We start from the raw sequence: 19059 nt of genomic DNA, 5'->3' as shown, positions 1-19059 counted from the left end.
TCGCAAATCAGCATCTTCAAAGACGGCCACGTGATTAAAAAAAGAAAAATCATTACAGCTCTTGCGAGGTATTTTGTACACGTTTATTGAAAAAAAAAAAACATGACAAAGTGGAATGTTAAGTACGGTCCATTAGTAGACGTCAAACTGCGTGGACGGCTCTGTTGTTATCTTGGTGAGTGACCGGTCTTTTGATGGGCGCTTGTTGCTTATCTGTGTTAGTCTGTCCTGCTGTATGTAGCTTTGGGTAGGCTCATGTACCTAGAAATCCCCCTGGTGAGAAGCCGTGTCTGTGTATTTCCAGTTGTACTGCACCATGCGCACATGACACGACTCAACACCTGTCTCATAAGGGTAATATCACGGCCAGGGGACGCCTATTGTGATATGTGAATGCAACATACCAGAGTGAATATATACACACGTAAGTCAAGTCAAGTGCATTTAGTCTATACATGTATGAGGATGCACGATGCATTGGGGATTTGTTGCAGTGGTGCAGGAAAGCAAAAGGTTAGTCACAGGGTTTGGGGTTAAAAAACAAAAAGGGGAAAACAAGAAGGCTGAGCTGCAGACAGCAAGGACCTGTGAGAGGACAGGAGCCCAAGGGGGTCGGGACTGTGGACCACGGCAAAGGTGCAACCGCACACCTACCGGGGCTGAAGGGAATAGAGGCCTTAGTGACTTTACTCTTTCTGCTGCTGTGCCGGTGAGCGGGGGATAAAGGTGTTTACTGTGTTGGCCACAGTAAATTAATAAATACATAAATAAATAGCGAAATTAAAACTCGGTGAGGCATTTAAAAGAATCATCCTCGTTTATCTCAACCGGCTAAGAGGAAACCGATCAGGGGTGGGAGTGTGTATGGGTGTATGGAGGCAGCACCACATGAGTAGCAGAAATGTCAAGGCTATCACAGTTAAGTAGGGGAACTATTCGTACATCCCCCCCGCCCCCCAGTGATTCAGCACAACTGAGCCAATGGTGTGTGAACTATCTGTAATGATGACCTCCCCCCCCCCCCCCCCCCCCCCCCCCCCCCCCCCCCCCCCTTCATTGATAGGCTACCACAGGCAGATGAAGACACACGGCGGACAACTCTTTTCCCGACTCCCTCTGATCAGGGTGGAGGCCTGTAGAGCGGCGAGGAGCCGAGCCGCGACAGACCTCCACCCTCTGATCCGGGGGGTGGAGGCCTGTAGTGTGGCGAGGAGGCAAGCCGCCTCAGGCCTCCACCTTCTCCTTCTCCTTCTGCTTCTTGCTCTTCTTCAGGAACGACGGCGCCTTGAACTTCTTCTTCTTCTTGGACGGGCTCTTGCAGGGCGAGCCCTCCGGGGTGCCCCCTAGTGGCTTGGCGGCGGGGGGCGGCACGGTGGCGGGGTCGGCGGAAGGGGCCTTGGTGGTGGTCTCGTCGGTGGAGAGGCCCTTCATGCCCTTCTCCAGCTCCTCAATCGTCTGCTTCTCCTCCTCGCCGCCGTTTTCCATTACCACGGCCGGCTCCGCCACCGCCGTCTCTGTGTCTTCTGAGGGACGGGGGTCAGAATACAGAGAAGCCACAGCTGTAATGCGATTGGGTGGAGCCAGGTTGGGGGGGGGGGGGGGCGGAGCTGGAGACCGGGTCATTGTTGATGTGCCAGACATGCTTGCAGAATGAGAGGATGGATGTTTGTTGATGTTTTTCTCGGTACTTACTAGTAAGACAAAACCTTAGCACCAGAGGAGTGCCCTATAAAGGGGCGAGAGGACAGACAGAGAAAGAGACACACAGGGACAGACAGACAGACAGACATACAGACAAGTACACAGGGTGGGAGTGGAGACAGGGCGATGTCACTACAAACATGCTTGAAAAATGACAAGGGCTTATCAAATTGGCCCACGATAACACCTCGGCAGCCTCTGTTACTCCAGGTCACACCATGCTCTTGGGATATATGTCAGGATACTTAGAAATGGATGTATTTGACCCGGGAGGGGTTTTCACTCTAACACACTCTATTTTTCAAGATAAGTTATTATCATCAAATAAACAAAAGTATTGAAGCAATCAAAATCCTTAACATGTTGTAACAGAGTAACAGGGCTGCCAAAGAGCAGACGATGCATGAGGACGTATCAAAGCGGTACTGAAGGCACAGGCGCCAGCCCATGAGGCCAAAGGACAGGCCTTAGGAAGCAGGCCGGCTGGTCAACCGGCAGGGACGGTATGGCGAGAGGGGAGAGGGGGCCGTAAGCTGGGAGCGAGGCAGGCAGGGGGCTCGACGCCCAGCCTCACCTTGGAGCAGGGGGAGGTCGTTGGGCACGGGGACCCTGGTGGGGGAGGCCTTAGTGGGGGAGGCCTTAGTGGGGGAGGTGGCAGGAGAGGACTCCTTGTCACCCACCTGCTCCTCCACCTCCTCCTCCTCCCCTGACACACCAACGTGAACCGACACACACACGCATACATACACACACAAACATGAAGACACACACACACAAACACGGAGACACACACACACACAAACACAAACATGAAGACACACACACACACACACACACACACACACACACACACACACACACACACATGAAGACACAAGCAATCACAGACACAGACACAAACAAACATATATTTAGACACAGAAAGACGTAAAAGACGAAAGTTACAGGATTAAACACACACACCTCACAAACAAGATCAGACCCAAGTGCCCACAGACACACAAATGTATTTGCGCACAAAGTGTGTATGTGTACATAATGTTTAAATATACACTAAGTACACACAGAGACATGTGCAAATACAGAAACAGACAGACGCACTCACAGAGGAAATAAACACAGGAGGTGAATAATAAGGATTGGTCCAGCAGACAGAGAGAGAGGGAGGTGAATAAGAAACACCACAGCACACCGTGTTTAGGACTTTGCTGACCACCATTAGGAAGGAAGTTTAGTAAAGGGGCAGTTTGAAAGCTAGCGGCCGTCCTATAGAGATTATATAAAGCATGGCTACGGCTTTGTGTTAGGGCAGCGTTTAAGGTAGAAGTGTCTCATTGTTCAGCTACATGGACTCTGTAGCTGCTTGTGGTGGCCTTCTGGCTTAAAGAGAAACCAAGCACTAGAAACCGCCGGCAGCAAACACAGGTCGCTACACCGAAGACGGTGCCGCCCTGCGGGTGTGATATTGGTGATTGGTCACCTTAGCACCACCAGCCATGACAAGCCGTTTCAAATCCCATCCTGTTCGAGCCATTCCACGTGTGACTGGGCCCAGCTACAGACCCACAAGCCGCCCTAGCCACACTAGTCCTGTGTGGCTGTGAAGCCACACAGGACTAGATTCGGGAAGCGGCTGGCGATGGCTCGTTAAGCCCGTTAAGCTCGTTAAAGGGCGCGGTGGGACAGGAAGTCGGGTCCTACCGTCGACGTCCTGCTTCCTCTGCACCTCCTTGCGGTACTCCTCCAGCTCGTTGTCGGTCAGCTGGTTGAAGGGGTTTGGGGGCTCTGGCTCCGGAGGAAGTTTGACCGGGCTCTCTGGAGACTGACACACACACACACACACACACACACACACACACACACACACACACACACACACACACACACACACACACACATTGATGACACACTGTCAACCAATAAAGGTTTTTATTAAACTTAACGGTGCTGTAGGTAGGATCAGACAGCTATTATCTGAGTGTAATTTAATAGACCAGTGGCCAACCAACCGTCAGCCATTAGGCAGTGAAATACGAAGAGAGAATATCTGTTGGGAGTTGACCAGGCCTGAGTCTGTTTGAGCCAGTTTAGATTTAAGACTGCTCCCGGGTCATTTCTGACCAATCAGGGCATCTCTTCCCTCATTGGTTTGGAGAATCCATCTTGCCTGTTTATCACAGGTGTGTGACACTTCTCAATGGTAGAGAAGTAGGGAGGGGATGGAGGAGAGAGTTTTGTTTTCCGTCCTCTCTCTTACAGCCCCTACAGCACCTTTAAATTATTAAACAATTGTACTCATCACACTCGTTTTAAATGTGTATTTCAAATATAACTCTTGTGGCACGATTACCTGTTTGCCATTCGTCAATGCTGCTCTGTGCTCAATTAATTAATAATCAATTAATTGAAGTTAAACGTGGACACTAACCGGGGGACAGTTTTCTGTGACGCTGGCCAAGACCTGAGACTGAGGCCCGGCTGTCTTCATGTCCTGACGGTTCTGCTGACGAATCTGAACAGAAAGAAAGAAATGCACAGATATAATGTAGCTGTTCATGTTGGCCTTTTTTCTAGCATTTGTACAGGGGAGTCCAACATAGCAGTTTCACTCAATTTCTATTGACGTTTTCCGTGAGTGAGAGAGAGAGAGACGAGTGAGTGAGTGAGTGAGTGAGTGAGTGAGTGAGTGAGTGAGTGAGTGAGTGAGTGAGTGAGTGAGTGAGTGAGTGAGTGAGTGAGTGAGTGAGTGAGTGAGTGAGTGAGTGAGTGAGTGAGTGAGTGAGTGATTGAGTGAGTGAGTGAGTGAGTGAGTGAGTGAGTGAGCGAGAGACAGAGAGCGAGACAGAGAGACAGAGAGCGAGAAAGAGACAGAGAGAGAGTGTTCTCGGTTTGAGCTTTGAGGGCTGATTATGGTCCCACGTCACGCAACGCAAGAACCACTCAGACGCTTTGACGCAGTCGTGAACCTTCACGGTTCTGCGTCTGGTTTTAGTGGGCGGACCAATCACAGCCCTTGCTGCTGCGTCGCCTCGACGGAAGGTTACAATTTTTGGGAGGCGCACGTCAGGCCCTTGCGGTGGACGCAAGGGACCCTGGAGGGTCCGCAAGGACGTATCGGGTCCGTAACCCCCTTGTGTTGCGTGAATGTGGGACCATAATCAGCCCTTTACTGTGGCATACCTTGTTCCGTGTCTCCAGAACCTCTGAGGGGTTGGTGAACAGAGGCACAAACTGGTTCCTCTCGATCTTGATGGACGTGCTGCCCGCCTGAGTCACTTCCTCTGCCTTCAGCCACTGAGCGGGAGGGAGTCAGAGAGAGAGAGAGAGAGAGAGAGGCTATTCAAAAGTCATACCGTATATGACCCTATAGCAACACAAGCTGCTGAGCGAGGTTACGCTGAGACAAAGGCTTTGTCACCACACGTTGAATTCCTGAAATGAGATATTTCAGAAGCATGGCAACCTTCACCACTTTTAAACAGAATGAAACAATCCTCCTCACAAACCCAGACAAATACACATCACATCATGATTGGATCTTTTCACGGAAAATGTTGGTGGGGCGGAATGCTGCATTCCTTTATCACCTCCTCTAACACCTCCGTCGTCTTTAGCATTCCACCCAACCCAGTGTCTCTCTCTTAACCTAGAACTAGGAATCTAACTGAGGATTGTGTCGTTAGCTGCCATCTTATATCAGAGATTTTTGTTCAGAGTTTTTTTTTGCTCTGCATGGTTGCCAGCGATGCAATTTCTCTCTGCTCGCCTGGATGTCAGTTTTTCTGAAAGACTATGTGTACATGCAGCTTATATAATCCACCACCAGGGGGTAGGCTCTGCAGAGGTTGTTGACTAGAAGGCAGGCTTTCCCTGCAATGCAGAGGAGGCGAGAGAGCGAGGAACAGAGGGAGAGAGAGCATGATAGAGAGAGGGCTACATAGAGGGAGAGAAAGAGATAAACAAATTGAGAGCAAGAGAGAGAGATAAAGAAAGGGAGAAACAGAAGGGGAGAGACAGATCAAGCAAGAGAGAGAGCGATAGAGAGGGTAACGGAGGGAGAAGGATAAATTAAGTGAGAGCAAGAGAGAAGGAGAGGGTAGGGGGGGGGGGTAGCCCCCCATCAAGAGCCTTTGTATGTTCACCCCCTGAGGGATTGGTGCATAAATGCAAGCACTTTGTCAGCATCCAGGGCATCAGGAGGAGAAATGCTGATCTCAGCTCATCATTTATTTACTCATTCCTGATGAATGGGTTATCATCCACTTCACATATGATATTGAAAAAAAGCTAGACTAGGCTAAATGTTCTGTAATGTTTGTCAAATAAACAAAACTACAACCTTTAAAACATGACCCCGGCTCTACCAAAGGCCCTTGCTCTCCACTTGATGCTGTATCACGCTGTTATCATGTGGTGTGCTGAACATGTCTGCAGGCATGCATTTCATAGTTGAAAGACATAGAGACCTTCTCTCTGTCATAGCCACAGCTGTTGTGCTGTGTGTTCTCCCCCTGTGTCGGTCACACCCCCTGTCTTTCTCTGTTTTGTCCCTGTCACACTCAACTGTTCACACTTGGGATGCATCAGCTTATCAACTCCCCTTCAAATACACCTGGTTTCCCTGCAGTCATCGCCAGTTCATACTTCGAACTTCAGCGGTAGATATTCGTGCCTGGCTCCTAACACTTACTAGTTGCTATTCTGTGTGCTCATAGTTCTGTGGATCAAGACCTCCAGCCTGCCTGCTTCAGTCCCTCCAGCCTGAAGCTCGCCACTCTCCTACCTGCCCCATGACTCACCCCTGGTAAGGTCAAAACAAACCTTTGCATTACTCCAACTCCAGTCCTTTCTCTGTGTTCTACTCTTGGGTTCAGCAGCTATCGAACCCTAAAGGGCTGTTTATGGTTCCATGTCGACGCAACGCAAGGGGGTGTACAGACCCATTACGTCCTTGCGCACCCTCCTTGCATCCTCAGCAAGGGCCTGACGTGCGTCCTCCCAAAGATGTTAACCTTCGAGTCGAGGCGACGCAGCAATAAGGGCTGTGATTGATCAGCTCCCCAAAACCCGACGCAGAACCAAAACAGGTTTGGGACTGCGTCGAGGCGTCTGCATGGTCCTTCCGTTGCGTCGACGTGGAACCGTAGCCGAGCCTAAACACTCTCTCTGTCTGTGTCTCGTTCTTACGGTGGTGGAGCGCTGGTGGTGGCCCGGGCTGGCCTGCTCCTGGTTGACCTTCTGGTAGGTGTTGGGGGTGTTGAGCCAGCGGCTGCGCTCCTGCTGCTGCCGCTGGGCGTAGGGCTGCTGCCGCTGGAGCCCCAGGTGGTGCAGGCCGCCCTCCTCCTCCAGGTGGCTGAAGGAGATGGCCGAGGCGGGCACCTCCACCTCGCGGCGCGTCCGCGTGCGCTCCGACTGCACGGGGAAGCGGTAGGCGTAGCCGGTGCGGTAACCCTGGAGACGGACAGAGGCGGTGGGTTTTGTGTGGGGCGGAGGACGTACGCAAGAACGGCTCGTTCCCGGTTTCCTTGCGGGGGAACAGAGCATCCAAAAATATATTTTTTTCTCTGTGAAAGTAATATTCAAGTTCTTCCTCCTGCACATCGTGACATTTAAACTAGGGCTGGGCGATTAATCGAATTTAATCGATCACGAAACTAACATAATCGAGTTTTCGTCCTTTTATTAAAAGCTGGATACATATCTGTACATTATTATTTGTGTATTTTTTTAAGGCAAAATTTCAAAGTTCTCAGTTACTAAGGGTTCTTCAGAGACATGCTGAATAAATACTTCATGTTTTCAAATTAAAAAAATAATCGTTTCAGTAATCGTGCTTTCAATATTGACCAAAATAATCGTGATGATGATTTTTTTCCATAATCGAGCAGCCCTACAAGAAACTGAAACAAACAGAAAGAGGGATTTATAAAGATAGATTTGACAGGGGACCATGAATAGATATCATTTTGACAGTCTTTCTCTCAGCCCTGGTGCATTGCTACTGACTCATAGATGAGTGTCCAACCTTTCTATTCGAGGCTATGAGGGGTATCGTTCAACTCTATTTTTGAAATAACCAGATTTAACCGTTGCCTACCAGGTTGTCCATGGTCCTCATGAGGGCTTCAAACTCGTGCTCCCCCAGCCGGCTCTTGGTCAGGGGTCCGAAGGTGGAGCCGGCCCAGCCCACGGTGCCGGTGGGGTTGGGTCTCTGGGTGGTCCGGTCCAGCAGGATCAGGTTCTGGACGCCGCCCGCGCTACACAGTGCCGACACCTGAACAAAAAACCTACTGTCACAACCTGGAGACCCTCCCTGGCTCTGAACCAATCAGAGACAGCCAGGTGGTGAGGGGGACTGTAGAAGCACATCTCTACTCCTACACCGGGGGTGCTTGTGGTGTGTTGAGGCTGCTTGGCTCCCAATTGGGAAAGTTTAGGTTTCAAACCCCAATGTCCGCAGTGTACCAGTGGGCATCCTATAGCAAGCTCACCCCTACCTTCTCATGAATGACATGCATCTAAAAGGATCACTTCCAGATGCAGGTGCTAGTTACAGCCAGAGGAATTAATAATGTGCAATATAAAGGCGAACGCATAACAATTACTAAGAGCTTTGCTTCATTCAATCAATATGAATGAGTGAATGAAGGAGTATGTTTATTAGGAGTATGTTTATTCCCTGGAATGGCAGGTGGGTTCGTGCAGAGATGTGTATGTGTGCGTCTCTGTGTGTGTGAGTGTGTGTGTGTGTGTGTGTGTGTGTGTGTGTGTGTGTGTGTGTGTGCGTGCGTATACTGTATGTGTTCTTGTTTGGGTAGTACCTGGATCTGGCAGGCGGACTGGATGTGGTAGATAGTGTAGAAGGCCTCTTCCACAGACTCTCCCAGCGCCACAATGCCATGGTTCCTCAACACCAGAACCTGAGAAGAACACCATACGCTTATAGAACCAGGGGGGTTAGACCCACCCCTGCGGCCCACTGAACCACACTCTCCTTCTACCATGTAGAGGTGGCTGTCATAATGGCACAATGTCAAGTCAACATTCACTTTATTGAACCGACACAAAGCTGACAAACAGCTGGCCAGCTGGAAATCATCTCGTTCTCGTACCGTGACCGGGACCACTCAATTGCACGATACCCAGCGATAAAGACGAGTCTGACCTAATTCTGACCACAGACTACAAAGAAGCCATCAGTATCCCCCACACAAAGGGGCCCTCTGTGTGGGGGGCCAACACCGGCTGGCCTGTGGCCCCGCCGTATCGTCGGTAGTCCACGGGACAGCCACGCGTCTGTGTGTCCTCCCCGTGAACCGCGTGGACCCCGGGGGGGGGGGGGTCCTCCTCACCTTGCAGGTGGGGCCTAGGCTCTTCTGCAGCTCCACCCGGTCCCCCTCGGCCTCCATGAGGCCGTTGTAGTCGTAGTAGGCAGTGTCGCCCACCAGCAGTGCCTCGTGGGAGAGGGGCAGCAGGCCGCACTTCATGGCCGACACCTGGACAAGGGAGGGACGACAGGTCAGGCACGGGGCTCGTGGACCAATGAGAAGAGGGAGAGAGTTGGTTACTTCCTGCGAGGGGAAAAGCCAATGCCTCGCACCTGATCTGGTAACTAGGTGGAGTATTGATGGTGGTTGTCAGTAGACGGGTATCAGGCACGTGTTTAGATGTGATCTCCCGGGAACAGTGACACAATATTGTGCGTTTTGCGTTTTTTTTCGAATCATAAAGGCTGAAAGTTCTTACAGCGGAAGAATAATCAAAATGGATTAAATATATTAAATGTCAGGTGAGACATGATACATCCGAGATATTAGATATGTGTGAGATACAAATAGCCTCATCAGCGGTTATAACCAATGTCAAGTTCCCTTCTGAGAAAACAACAAAGTAAAAAGGTGCCATGACAGAAAAAAACTCGTACAATTTGATTGCAAGATCCTTTTACAAATTATTAAATATAATTATAATTATTATGTATTAATAATATTTTACGTTATAGTATTCCTTCAACAACCTTAAACCCCTCTTGTGAAGCAGCCCTTTGCTGCCACAATGCATGCTGGGACAAACAGCGTGGACGAGTGGGTCTGGACTAGAGGACGTCCGCTGGACTCACCGCGGCGGTGGCCGGGGTGTGCAGGTGCAGCAGGCAGCGGACGTCCGGCCGGGCCGAGTAGATGGCCGAGTGCAGGCCGAAGCGGTCCGTGTCCACTCCCAGGGAGGTGCTGCCGCCGTCCACCACTTCCCCCACAATGTTCACCTTCACCTGGGGAGCCGACAGGGTTACCTTCCCTGGTCACATTCACTCTCACTAGCTACCGATGAATGAGATGCTGCGTTAACCATTGTTTTGGTGCTCTATTAATTACAGTCTACTCAGAAACAGTTGATTGAAAGACTCAAGTTATAAGCTTAGACCGAAAAGAGGTTCATCACAAACTTAAATATATTTAGCTGGAAATAGGCATCCAAGATTTAAACCTTAGACGTATACCAGTCTATTGTCTTTATTTATTTGAATCTAAAAATATATAAATTCCTATTGTTTATTTTTCCTCTTGTTTCTGGAAGATAAGGTCAGATAACAGAGCGTGGGGGGGCTTGGGAGGACTCACCAGGCTGGAGGAAGTGACCTCAGAGTACGCCAGGCCCTCGGGCATCACCAGGAAATGCTCCTGCTCCTTGCTCACACGGAGCTATTGCAGAAACGCCCGCCAGTCAGCAGTAGTAGAGACATGTTCATCAGAGAGAGAGAGAGAGAGAGAGAGAGAGAGAGAGAGAGAGAGAGAGAGAGAGAGAGAGAGAGAGAGAGAGAGAGAGAGAGAGAGAGAGAGAGAGAGAGAGAGAAATATATAAATACATTGAAATTGTAATGGTCCTTATGAGTGTTATATTAACTACTTGACTATCCTCATTGCGTCATGTTTCAAGAAAATACTAAACCCAATCAAAAGTTCCTTTTCCCTAGTTTAGAGGCATAACATATGTTAATATGCTGGCCTAGCTCAAGCTATATCAGCACTGTGTAAAGCTGACAGGTAAAGAACAACAGCCTCCACATGGCTCATGTAGCCATGACAACAACAATGCGTTCACTGACGGTAAGGCAGCTTTGGTTGAGGCTGGCCCAGCCGAAGAGGTCGTACAGGCGGTGGACGCTGGCCAGCTTGCAGCGCATCAGCCGCTCGCCCTTCACCAGGCCGCTAGTCTCGGAGCCCTGCAGGTCGTTGATGGGCGTCACCATCATCATGTCTGAGGGTGGGGGAGAGAGAGGGATGGGGGGGAGAGGGAGAGGAGGGAATGAAAGAGAAGGGGTGAAAGAGAGAGCGAGAGGGAAGGGGAGAGGGGGGAATGAGAGGGAAGGGGTGATAAGAGAGAGAGAGGGGGGGGGAATGAGAGAGAGAGAGAGAGAGAGAGAGAGAGAGAGAGAGAGAGAGAGAGAGAGAGAGAGAGAGAGAGAGAGAGAGAGAGGAGAGAGAGAGAGAGAGAGAGAGAGAAGGGGGGGAATGAGAGAGAAGGGTGAAGAAACTACAATTTTTCACCGGCGATTATGTTCGAACAAGTGAATGTAAGGCATTATGATTTCTCTGAGCCTCATGTTTTCCCAAGCTAAAATAATGAATCAACTCATGAATAAAAGCAACACATTCTTGCTTGTTTTGTTTATTTGTGTCAGTAAATAACGTGGGTACTCTCTCCCTGGGTGCTCCAGAGCAGTGTATTCAATTAATTATGCTGTAGGAGTGTTTTGATGACATGGTTTCACAGGATTTTTCTTTTTTGAAAATGAAAGCACTCGAAACAAAATTACTGTCAAAACTATCAGTGTTATTCTGACTGTGAGCTCAAAATCCTTTAAAGGACATAAAATCATTTTAATCAAAGGTTCTATTTCTTAAAAAACAAAACACACTGAATGGATCATTATAAACTGTAACAATTACACAATCAGTACTTTAGTACTGATTAGTACTTGTGATTAAGTACTTGTATGTGTTCAAAGCAAAAATAAAAATGTATTAAAGTAATTGAGACGATGATTGTTTCACTTGAAGCAGGCAGCTGCAGTCCTTTAACAATACTGCAAAGTCATGGAGCTATAAGGTCCAACACAGCAGCAAGCAGCCTGCCAGACAAATCATCCAGCCAGACAAATCACCCAGCCGGTAAATTAACCACCATCAAGAGTTACTTACTCTGCTGATTTTTCATTTACTATTATAATGAGTCTCTTAGCAGCACCTCTCTCCATAGTTTATATTTGAATTAATTCGCTGTTAGTGGTAGAACATAATATTTACTATACTACTAGTCAATTTAGCAGACAAATCTTTATTTTTAAAGACAAGCATCTAGTAACTAGATTGTTCATTGCTATTAATGCTATTTTCTCCAGGTTTCTGGACTGAGTGAGCAGCAGATTGCGTTGATTGTCCTACTTCTTAATGTATATACTATATTGTCCATGTGAAGGTCTGTATTGACCATGTAAAGGTCTATATTGACCATGTCCAGGTCTATATTGACCATGTTAAGATCCTTTTGATCCTGTATGGGTCTATACTGACCATTTACAGGTCTATGTTGACCATGTACAGGCCTATACTGACCATATAAAGGTCTGTATTGACCATGTACAGGTCTTTATTGACCATGTACAGGTCTGTGTTGTCCATATACAGGTCTAAAGTGTCCATATACAGTACTATATTGACCATGTAGAGGTCTATACTGACCATGTACAGGTCTATTTTGACCCAGTACAGGTCTATACTGACCATGTACAGGTCTATTTTGACCCAGTACAGGTCTATACTGACCATGTACAGGTCTATTTTGACCCAGTACAGGTCTATACTGACCATGTACAGGTCTATTTTGACCCAGTACAGGTCTGTACTGACCATGTACAGGTCTATTTTGACCCAGTACAGGTCTATACTGACCATGTACAGGTCTATTTTGACCCAGTACAGGTCTATACTGACCATGCTAAGGTCTATTTTGACCCAGTACAGGTCTATACTGACCATGCTAAGGTCTATTTTGACCCAGTACAGGTCTATACTGACCATGCTAAGGTCTATTTTGACCCAGTACTGGGCCACACATGTTTTGCGGGGTCTTACTTGAGGGCGAGGCGGTGAGGGCGGCGGGGGATCCGTGCGAGGCCATGAAGTCGGCCAGCTGCCGCAGGGCCCACAGGTTTGAGGAGCTTCCTCCCTTCTTCACATGCTCCTGGATCAGCACGTCCAGCTCCTCCCGAAAGGACTGCACGCACACACACGCACATGCACACACACACACACACGCATACACACACACACATAGAAACACACACGAAAGCACGCGCGCGCACACACACACACACACACACACACACACACACACACACACACACACACACACACACACACACACACACACGGACACACACACAGGAACAAACACACACACACACATACAAATAAACACACACACGAAATAACAAATAACAAAATTCAGAAATATATTTTAGGAAAGGTACACTAATACCAGCTCATGTGCATTCCTAGCTAGCTACACCTCACTCCCACACACACAAAACGGACACACTGTATTTACAGCTGCCTCACAGGTTTTTATATTGAACGGACTAGCTTATAATTGATGTCTGCAGCCACAGCTGTCAACTAGTGGCTGAGAGAAGATTAAAAAAATAGATCTGTTGAGCTGGGATAAACACGGAGAGCAGTGAGTGGACAAGAGAGCAATGGACGAGCGAGAGAGGGAGAAAGAGAGAGAGTGAGAGAGAAGAGAAATGTTCTATGATCAGATGGTCCAGAGAGATTAAATATAGCTGACAGTGCAGGTCTCTCCCTCTCCCTCTCTCTCTCTCTCTCTCTCTCTCTCTCTCTCTCTCTCTCTCTCTCTCTCTCTCTCTCTCTCTCTCTCACTCTCTCTCTCTCTCTCTCTCTCTCTCTCTCTCGCTCTCTCTCACCGGGCTCTGCAGTAGGCTGGAGATGCGTTTCTTATGCTGCGGCCCTGAGCCGGGGGTGGAGTGTCCGGGGGACACGAGGCCCTCGGGGAGTCCATCGGTGAGCCCGTCGGGGAGCCCGTCGCTGGGGCTACGCTGCACCGGAGTGCCCTTGGGTGTGGGGGACTTGCTCATCCTCTACCGCTTTCTCAGAGTCTCCGCGGGGACTTGGAACCGATGGGTGGGGCAGAGGGAGACGGCTGTGGGCAGGAAACGGAACCAGGTTAACGAAACACACCGCAAACCTCCACCAAACAGCCCTTCCCTGGAAATGTACTTAACCAGTATGTGCCCTGTTATACTAATCTGTTGGAAGTATTTTGACAGATACGTATTGGAAACAATATTTCAAAGAGAATTTAAACCATTAAAAAAATGTTTACAAATAACCAAAGTTATATTTCAGCAGCAGCAATATTTCTGTTAATATTTTGAGCCACTAGCCGTCTGAATATTAAAACCACATCACTTACCACTCATTCCAATGCATTAAGTGTGCTGCACTCCATACGCACAGCATTAAGCAGTAAGAGGCACTATCAGCAGCACATATTGAGACAAACAAACATACACAACAACAGGAAGTTCACTAATGTTTCGCTGCCAGTAACGAGAGACGAGGCAAGCGGCTTACAGTTACAGTCTTCAGCTCGGGCCACTCCCCGGGAAACTAACCAAACTGTCCCTCCAGCACCGATACGTGGACACGCAAGCGTGCACGCACCTCTGTACAGGCTTGATAAGCCCCCTGTGAGACCCTCTACACCCTCACCGCCGGGCTATCTCCGATCAACACATCTTCCAGGCTAGCGTTGACATGTTTCCATGGATACCACACCCAAACATACCGTTCCGTATCCATCTATAATGCCATATACTGTAATTGGCGTTGGAAGATCCTCTAAAAGATCCTGAATTGTTGTGTGTCTGTATGTTTCTACAGGAAAAAAGGCTTCAGTTGTACACACAAACGCACCGACACACATGCACACACACACAAACGCTAGTAAAGTTTCCGGCATGATGGTGAATTAATAATGCAGTGTTTGCATACGTTTTACTGTTCACTTCCTCCACTAGAGTTCCCGGATCTTCAATCTAATTTCAAACCACACCATCCATTGAATGGAATGACATTCAGTGAGTCAGCAGTTTAGATGAGCTCCACTTCCCTCTGGTTGCCCTCTCAAAGCGTACTCCTCTGTATGCTGTGAGTGTTTGCTTCTTAACAAGAATGGCTTCATGCCCTAATTGTTGAAATTCAAGTTTTCCCACAAGCTGCGAGAATACCAATAAGCTGTGTTAATAAGAACACAGAAGTAGCAAAACTATTTAGACGCCTCGATTTCTTTCAGCGCATGTATCTCCTCCTCTGTCAGCTGATTCAAGACCTGCAGTACAGCTGAATACTTTTGATATTATTATGTATGTAATTTTATGTTGTAAATGCATTTGTCATATGACAATGAAGCAATTTGAATGTAAATGCTATTCATTGAATTGAGAGAGCAAGCGAAAGAGGGAGACATGGAGAGACCGGAAGAGAGAAGAGAAGGCGAGAGAGGGACAGAGAGAAGAGGGACATACAGATAGACAGACAGACGGAGAGGGAGGTAGAAAGAGAGAAAGACAGACAGAGAAAGAGACAGGGAGAGAAAGACAGACAGAGAAAGAGAGAGAGTTTGAAAGACAGAGAGAGAGAGAGAGAGAGAGAGAGAGAGAGAGAGAGAGAGAGAGAGAGAGAGAGAGAGAGAGAGAGAGAGAGAGAGAGAGAGAGACCCCAGCTGCAGAAAGGCAGCAGATGGAGAGTGTGTGTCTCTAGGGAGAGTCATAATGACAGGTGGAGGAGGGTGGGAGGCGGTCATTGTCTGACTATTGAACCCACCCACTCCACCACCGTCCCTCCACCTGGGCCCCGCTGGCCGGGCCGGCCGCATCATCAACACCTTGCCCCTGGTCCCTCCTAGGAGACCGGGAAGAAAGAGGATCTCTCATCCTGCTGGCTCCTGGCCCCAGCCTCATCCCTGGGCTCCTGCCACGCTTAAAGAGACAGACAGCCCCGCTGTCTAGGATTACAACCTTCAATGCTAACCAACGGGCTAATCCTTGCGTTTCAACTCTCCCATTTATGAATGGTTTATTCAATTGATTATACTGCTGCATTATTTTCATATATTTATATGTTTATATCCCAAGGAAGGTGCACAATTCATATATTGCACCAGAGATAGCTATAAGCTAATTTATCTGTAGTCACTCCCTAGGCTTTGTTCTAAACAGCGGTTGGCTGTTTCATTGGCATGTTACCCAAACAGAGGTATAAACTGTACCATGCATGGCACAAGTACACGAGTTGAATTAGAAACATTTAGACAGACTCGATAACTTGCGTGTGTAGTTTCATACAATTTGACTTTGCTGAAGAAGCAATGCCTGTAATAACACGGAAGTATACATTTCTGTCACCACTCTGAATCCCCAAAGCATATTGAATACTTAAATAATAATGATATGCTCAAACCGAATACACCAGTCACTCATTCATCGTTTGGTTGTTTATTGGTTCCAGGAATGACACACACACACACACACACACACACACAAATTGCTTGTACTCCATCCGGATATTCGAAAGGTGCAAGCATTACAATATAAAGTAAACCCAGGACGATTATTCCCTCGTGTATGATTTTATTGATCTCAGCAAATGCACCCACTCCTGGTTCAGCCCTGTTTCCTGTGTCTGAGAGCTCAGTATCCAGCCGACAGACGTCAGGAGTATAATTACATAAGTAACTCAGGATCGCTCCTTTCTGGCACCACTTTCATCAGTGCTAAAGCCCTAACGGCTAGTCAGTGGATGCTAATTATGCAGCCCCTTTCTAACGAGTCAACATTGATTATGTCTAGTGCCGAGCTCTTCTCAGGTGTATTCCCTATTCCCGTATTTCTGTTTTGAAAGGATTTATGAGCTGCGATCAGAAGCTTTTTTACCAAAGTCTGAATGACAAGTGTATCCAGAACCTCCTCTACTCTGCACATCAGTGTGGAAAACACGCTTTGTGAAGACATTGGAGCAATCTCAACACACAAGCACACACACACACACACACACCAAAGCGTCTGAGGGTGACAGCAATCACGACACACAATCTACATTTCTGAAGAATTGTTTGTGAGGAAGACTACACATTACAAATGATTCTGTATGCAGCCATAAAAGCTTATAGTAAAGCGACGTAGTACGTATTGACCGCAAAGGAGGGAAATTTGGCTCCATGGTAACACAGACCATGTCCAACCACTCACGACCATGATGGTGTCAGTTTAACAACAAGTTACGATAACAATACGCTACAATATCCCACCACGACACTCTCCCACTCTAATGGACATATATATATATGAATTTAGCCCCATTTCTCTTACAGTCTAGTCTACTAGCGCTAATGATTACACATGGTCAAATCTTAATGTAGGCCTATAGTTATACTATTATTCACGATCACAGATATAAAATGGACTGACAATATACATTACAAACCGAACCCGAGTAGGCTACAACCGACGTGTAAATGAATGATGCTTACATTTGAACCTTGTGGAGCTGGTGGGACAAAACTGAAACCTTCACCACTGACTTAAACACCATTTCACCATGTATTTCACCAAGTATCACCAATATACAATCAAGTCTAATATCGTATGGACATTGCCGCTCCAAATGTCTTGTAGGCCTACTTCAATATTGTTTTATGAGTATTTCGAGCCTTTTATATGCCCAGAGCGTCTCCCGTTCATCTATTCGGATGGTAGTCTATATGGCTGCCTAGCAACACCGGTTCCGCTGCAACATCAGTACCGACTATGGGGAGGCGCTGGCAATGGCCACCCGCAATCTGCCAACGACCAGCAGTGCTCTTTTAGCGGCAGAAGCTAAACACATATTCCGTTATCCAAAATAACGACGCATAACGATGCATTTGAACAAGATCATATGTCCGATTTAAATAAATACAACCATAAAACAATAAAACGTGAGGTCGTGACCATGACCGAACACTAGAAGGCACCTTGCAATTTGCAAATACACCAAAAGCTACGTTGTAAGCAGTTTAAACGCGACCAGAGGGTGGTTATTCAGACCGATTATGGTTATTCAGATATATTCGAATAAAAAGGCTACGGGAGGTAGTACTTGAATGACCAAAATTAGAATGTGAATATACGTTCTCGATAATCCACTTTGAACAAGGCACGGTGGCATGGCAATATAACCAGGCCATAGCTGGATGCTCATGATGCATTGCATATTGCACTTTTTTTTTTTGTTGTGTATACATGAGAATGAACAGGGATGGGCTATACGCTTATTCCTCCAGGAATTAAGTGAAATATCCATTTATAACGCTATACAGTTATTCATCGGATGGTAAATTGAGAATAGACTCCCAGCACGCGCCGCCATGCAGGAACGTCCCATTAAACGCAGTGGATTCGCTTAATTAGAAAAACACATTGAAAAGGCAATGTGCTTACCTTAGTGCATCCTTAGCACGCTATTCTCTGCGGATGCAGGTCACACCCACGTCTTGAGTTTGTATAACCGGTCTCTCCCTCACAAAATTATATTTTAAGAAAATGATTCTTTTGTCACCCTATTACCAAGGCCTCATGAGCCAAGTCCATGCAGCCTGGTGTTTTTCATGGTCGCGCATGGACCAGCCCACTGCCACGCCTGCAGACCGTCAAAACCTGCGACTCTCGCTTGAGCAGATGAGATGCGCAAAGGCTGACTCAGGAGTTCAGAGTAAACTTGTGAATCAATCTCTACAGAATCCTAAATATGTTATTTATCTTGCAATATTTTGGTGCAACTATAGGTTACTCCGCGTCGATATAAATAACGTGTTCTTGGCCTAGATCATAGTTTAGTTACGATTTTTTGCAAATTGGCGACACCTGCTGTTCCAGATTGCGTTGCATTTAAACTGATAATGGATCATGTCCGAACTGAACCAATATATTTGATTGCCAATGCAATGCGATTAAGCATAACTCATGACGAGCATATCAATAATTGTGCGTCGTTACCAAAATCTTTAGTCAAATATTTTACATTATGGTGTTTCAAACACTGTGCCAGCAAGCTACAAGATTACATGTAATCCAAAATACATATATCATCCTATCTATAGATATCCTTACTAGTATGAGAGTAAGTGACTCGAGAGTGGGCGAGTGTACAGTAAATTGTTGAATTTGAGTCAAATTATGCTACAGTTCTAAATATGTTTAAATATAGGCCTACATTAGATTATATCAGAAATAAAAAAAAT

At 47.2% G+C, this 19059-nt stretch overlaps 1 protein-coding gene across 6 annotated transcripts; it reads right to left on the bottom strand.

Annotated features, from left to right (window-relative positions):
- Positions 1-1052: 1052 nt before the first annotated feature.
- add2 (adducin 2 (beta)) lies at positions 1053-18566 on the bottom strand. Of its 6 annotated transcripts, XM_030357639.1 has the most exons (16): positions 14194-14403; positions 13685-13920; positions 12834-12975; positions 10805-10956; positions 10320-10400; positions 9821-9970; positions 9054-9197; positions 8523-8621; positions 7799-7975; positions 6889-7152; positions 4882-4995; positions 4130-4213; positions 3403-3523; positions 2276-2407; positions 1693-1726; positions 1268-1523 (listed from the first exon to the last, which is right to left on the bottom strand). In XM_030357639.1, coding segments are annotated over exons 2-16 (1866 nt in total). In that variant the 5' UTR covers positions 13856-13920; positions 14194-14403; the 3' UTR covers positions 1268-1522. The 6 variants fall into 6 exon arrangements, 5 of the variants coding, with proteins under 5 accessions (XP_030213497.1, XP_030213496.1, XP_030213498.1 ...); XM_030357637.1 differs by lacking the exons at positions 1693-1726; positions 14194-14403 and adding an exon at positions 18260-18566 and having other exon boundaries at positions 1053-1523; XM_030357636.1 differs by lacking the exon at positions 1693-1726 and having other exon boundaries at positions 1053-1523; positions 14194-14405.
- Between the last annotated feature and the right edge of the window lie 493 nt (positions 18567-19059).

Source organism: Gadus morhua, chromosome 6 (assembly GCF_902167405.1).
Source record: "Gadus morhua chromosome 6, gadMor3.0, whole genome shotgun sequence".
NCBI classification, from domain to species: Eukaryota; Metazoa; Chordata; class Actinopteri; order Gadiformes; family Gadidae; genus Gadus; species Gadus morhua.
Note: the sequence above shows the minus strand (reverse complement) of the source record. Positions and strands in the feature narration are given on the sequence as shown.

Excerpts from the sequence above, each read along its gene's own strand:
- add2 (XM_030357637.1), bottom strand. The coding sequence starts at position 13,855 with ATGAGCAAGTCCCCCACACCCAAGGGCACTCCGGTGCAGCGTAGCCCC. Across the intron at positions 10,957-12,833 it reads CCTCACCGCCTCGCCCTCAA|ACATGATGATGGTGACGCCC; the intron begins GTAAGACCCCGC and ends CCCCACCCTCAG. Across the intron at positions 7,153-7,798 it reads TGAGGACCATGGACAACCTG|GGTTACCGCACCGGCTACGC; the intron begins GTAGGCAACGGT and ends GTCCGTCTCCAG.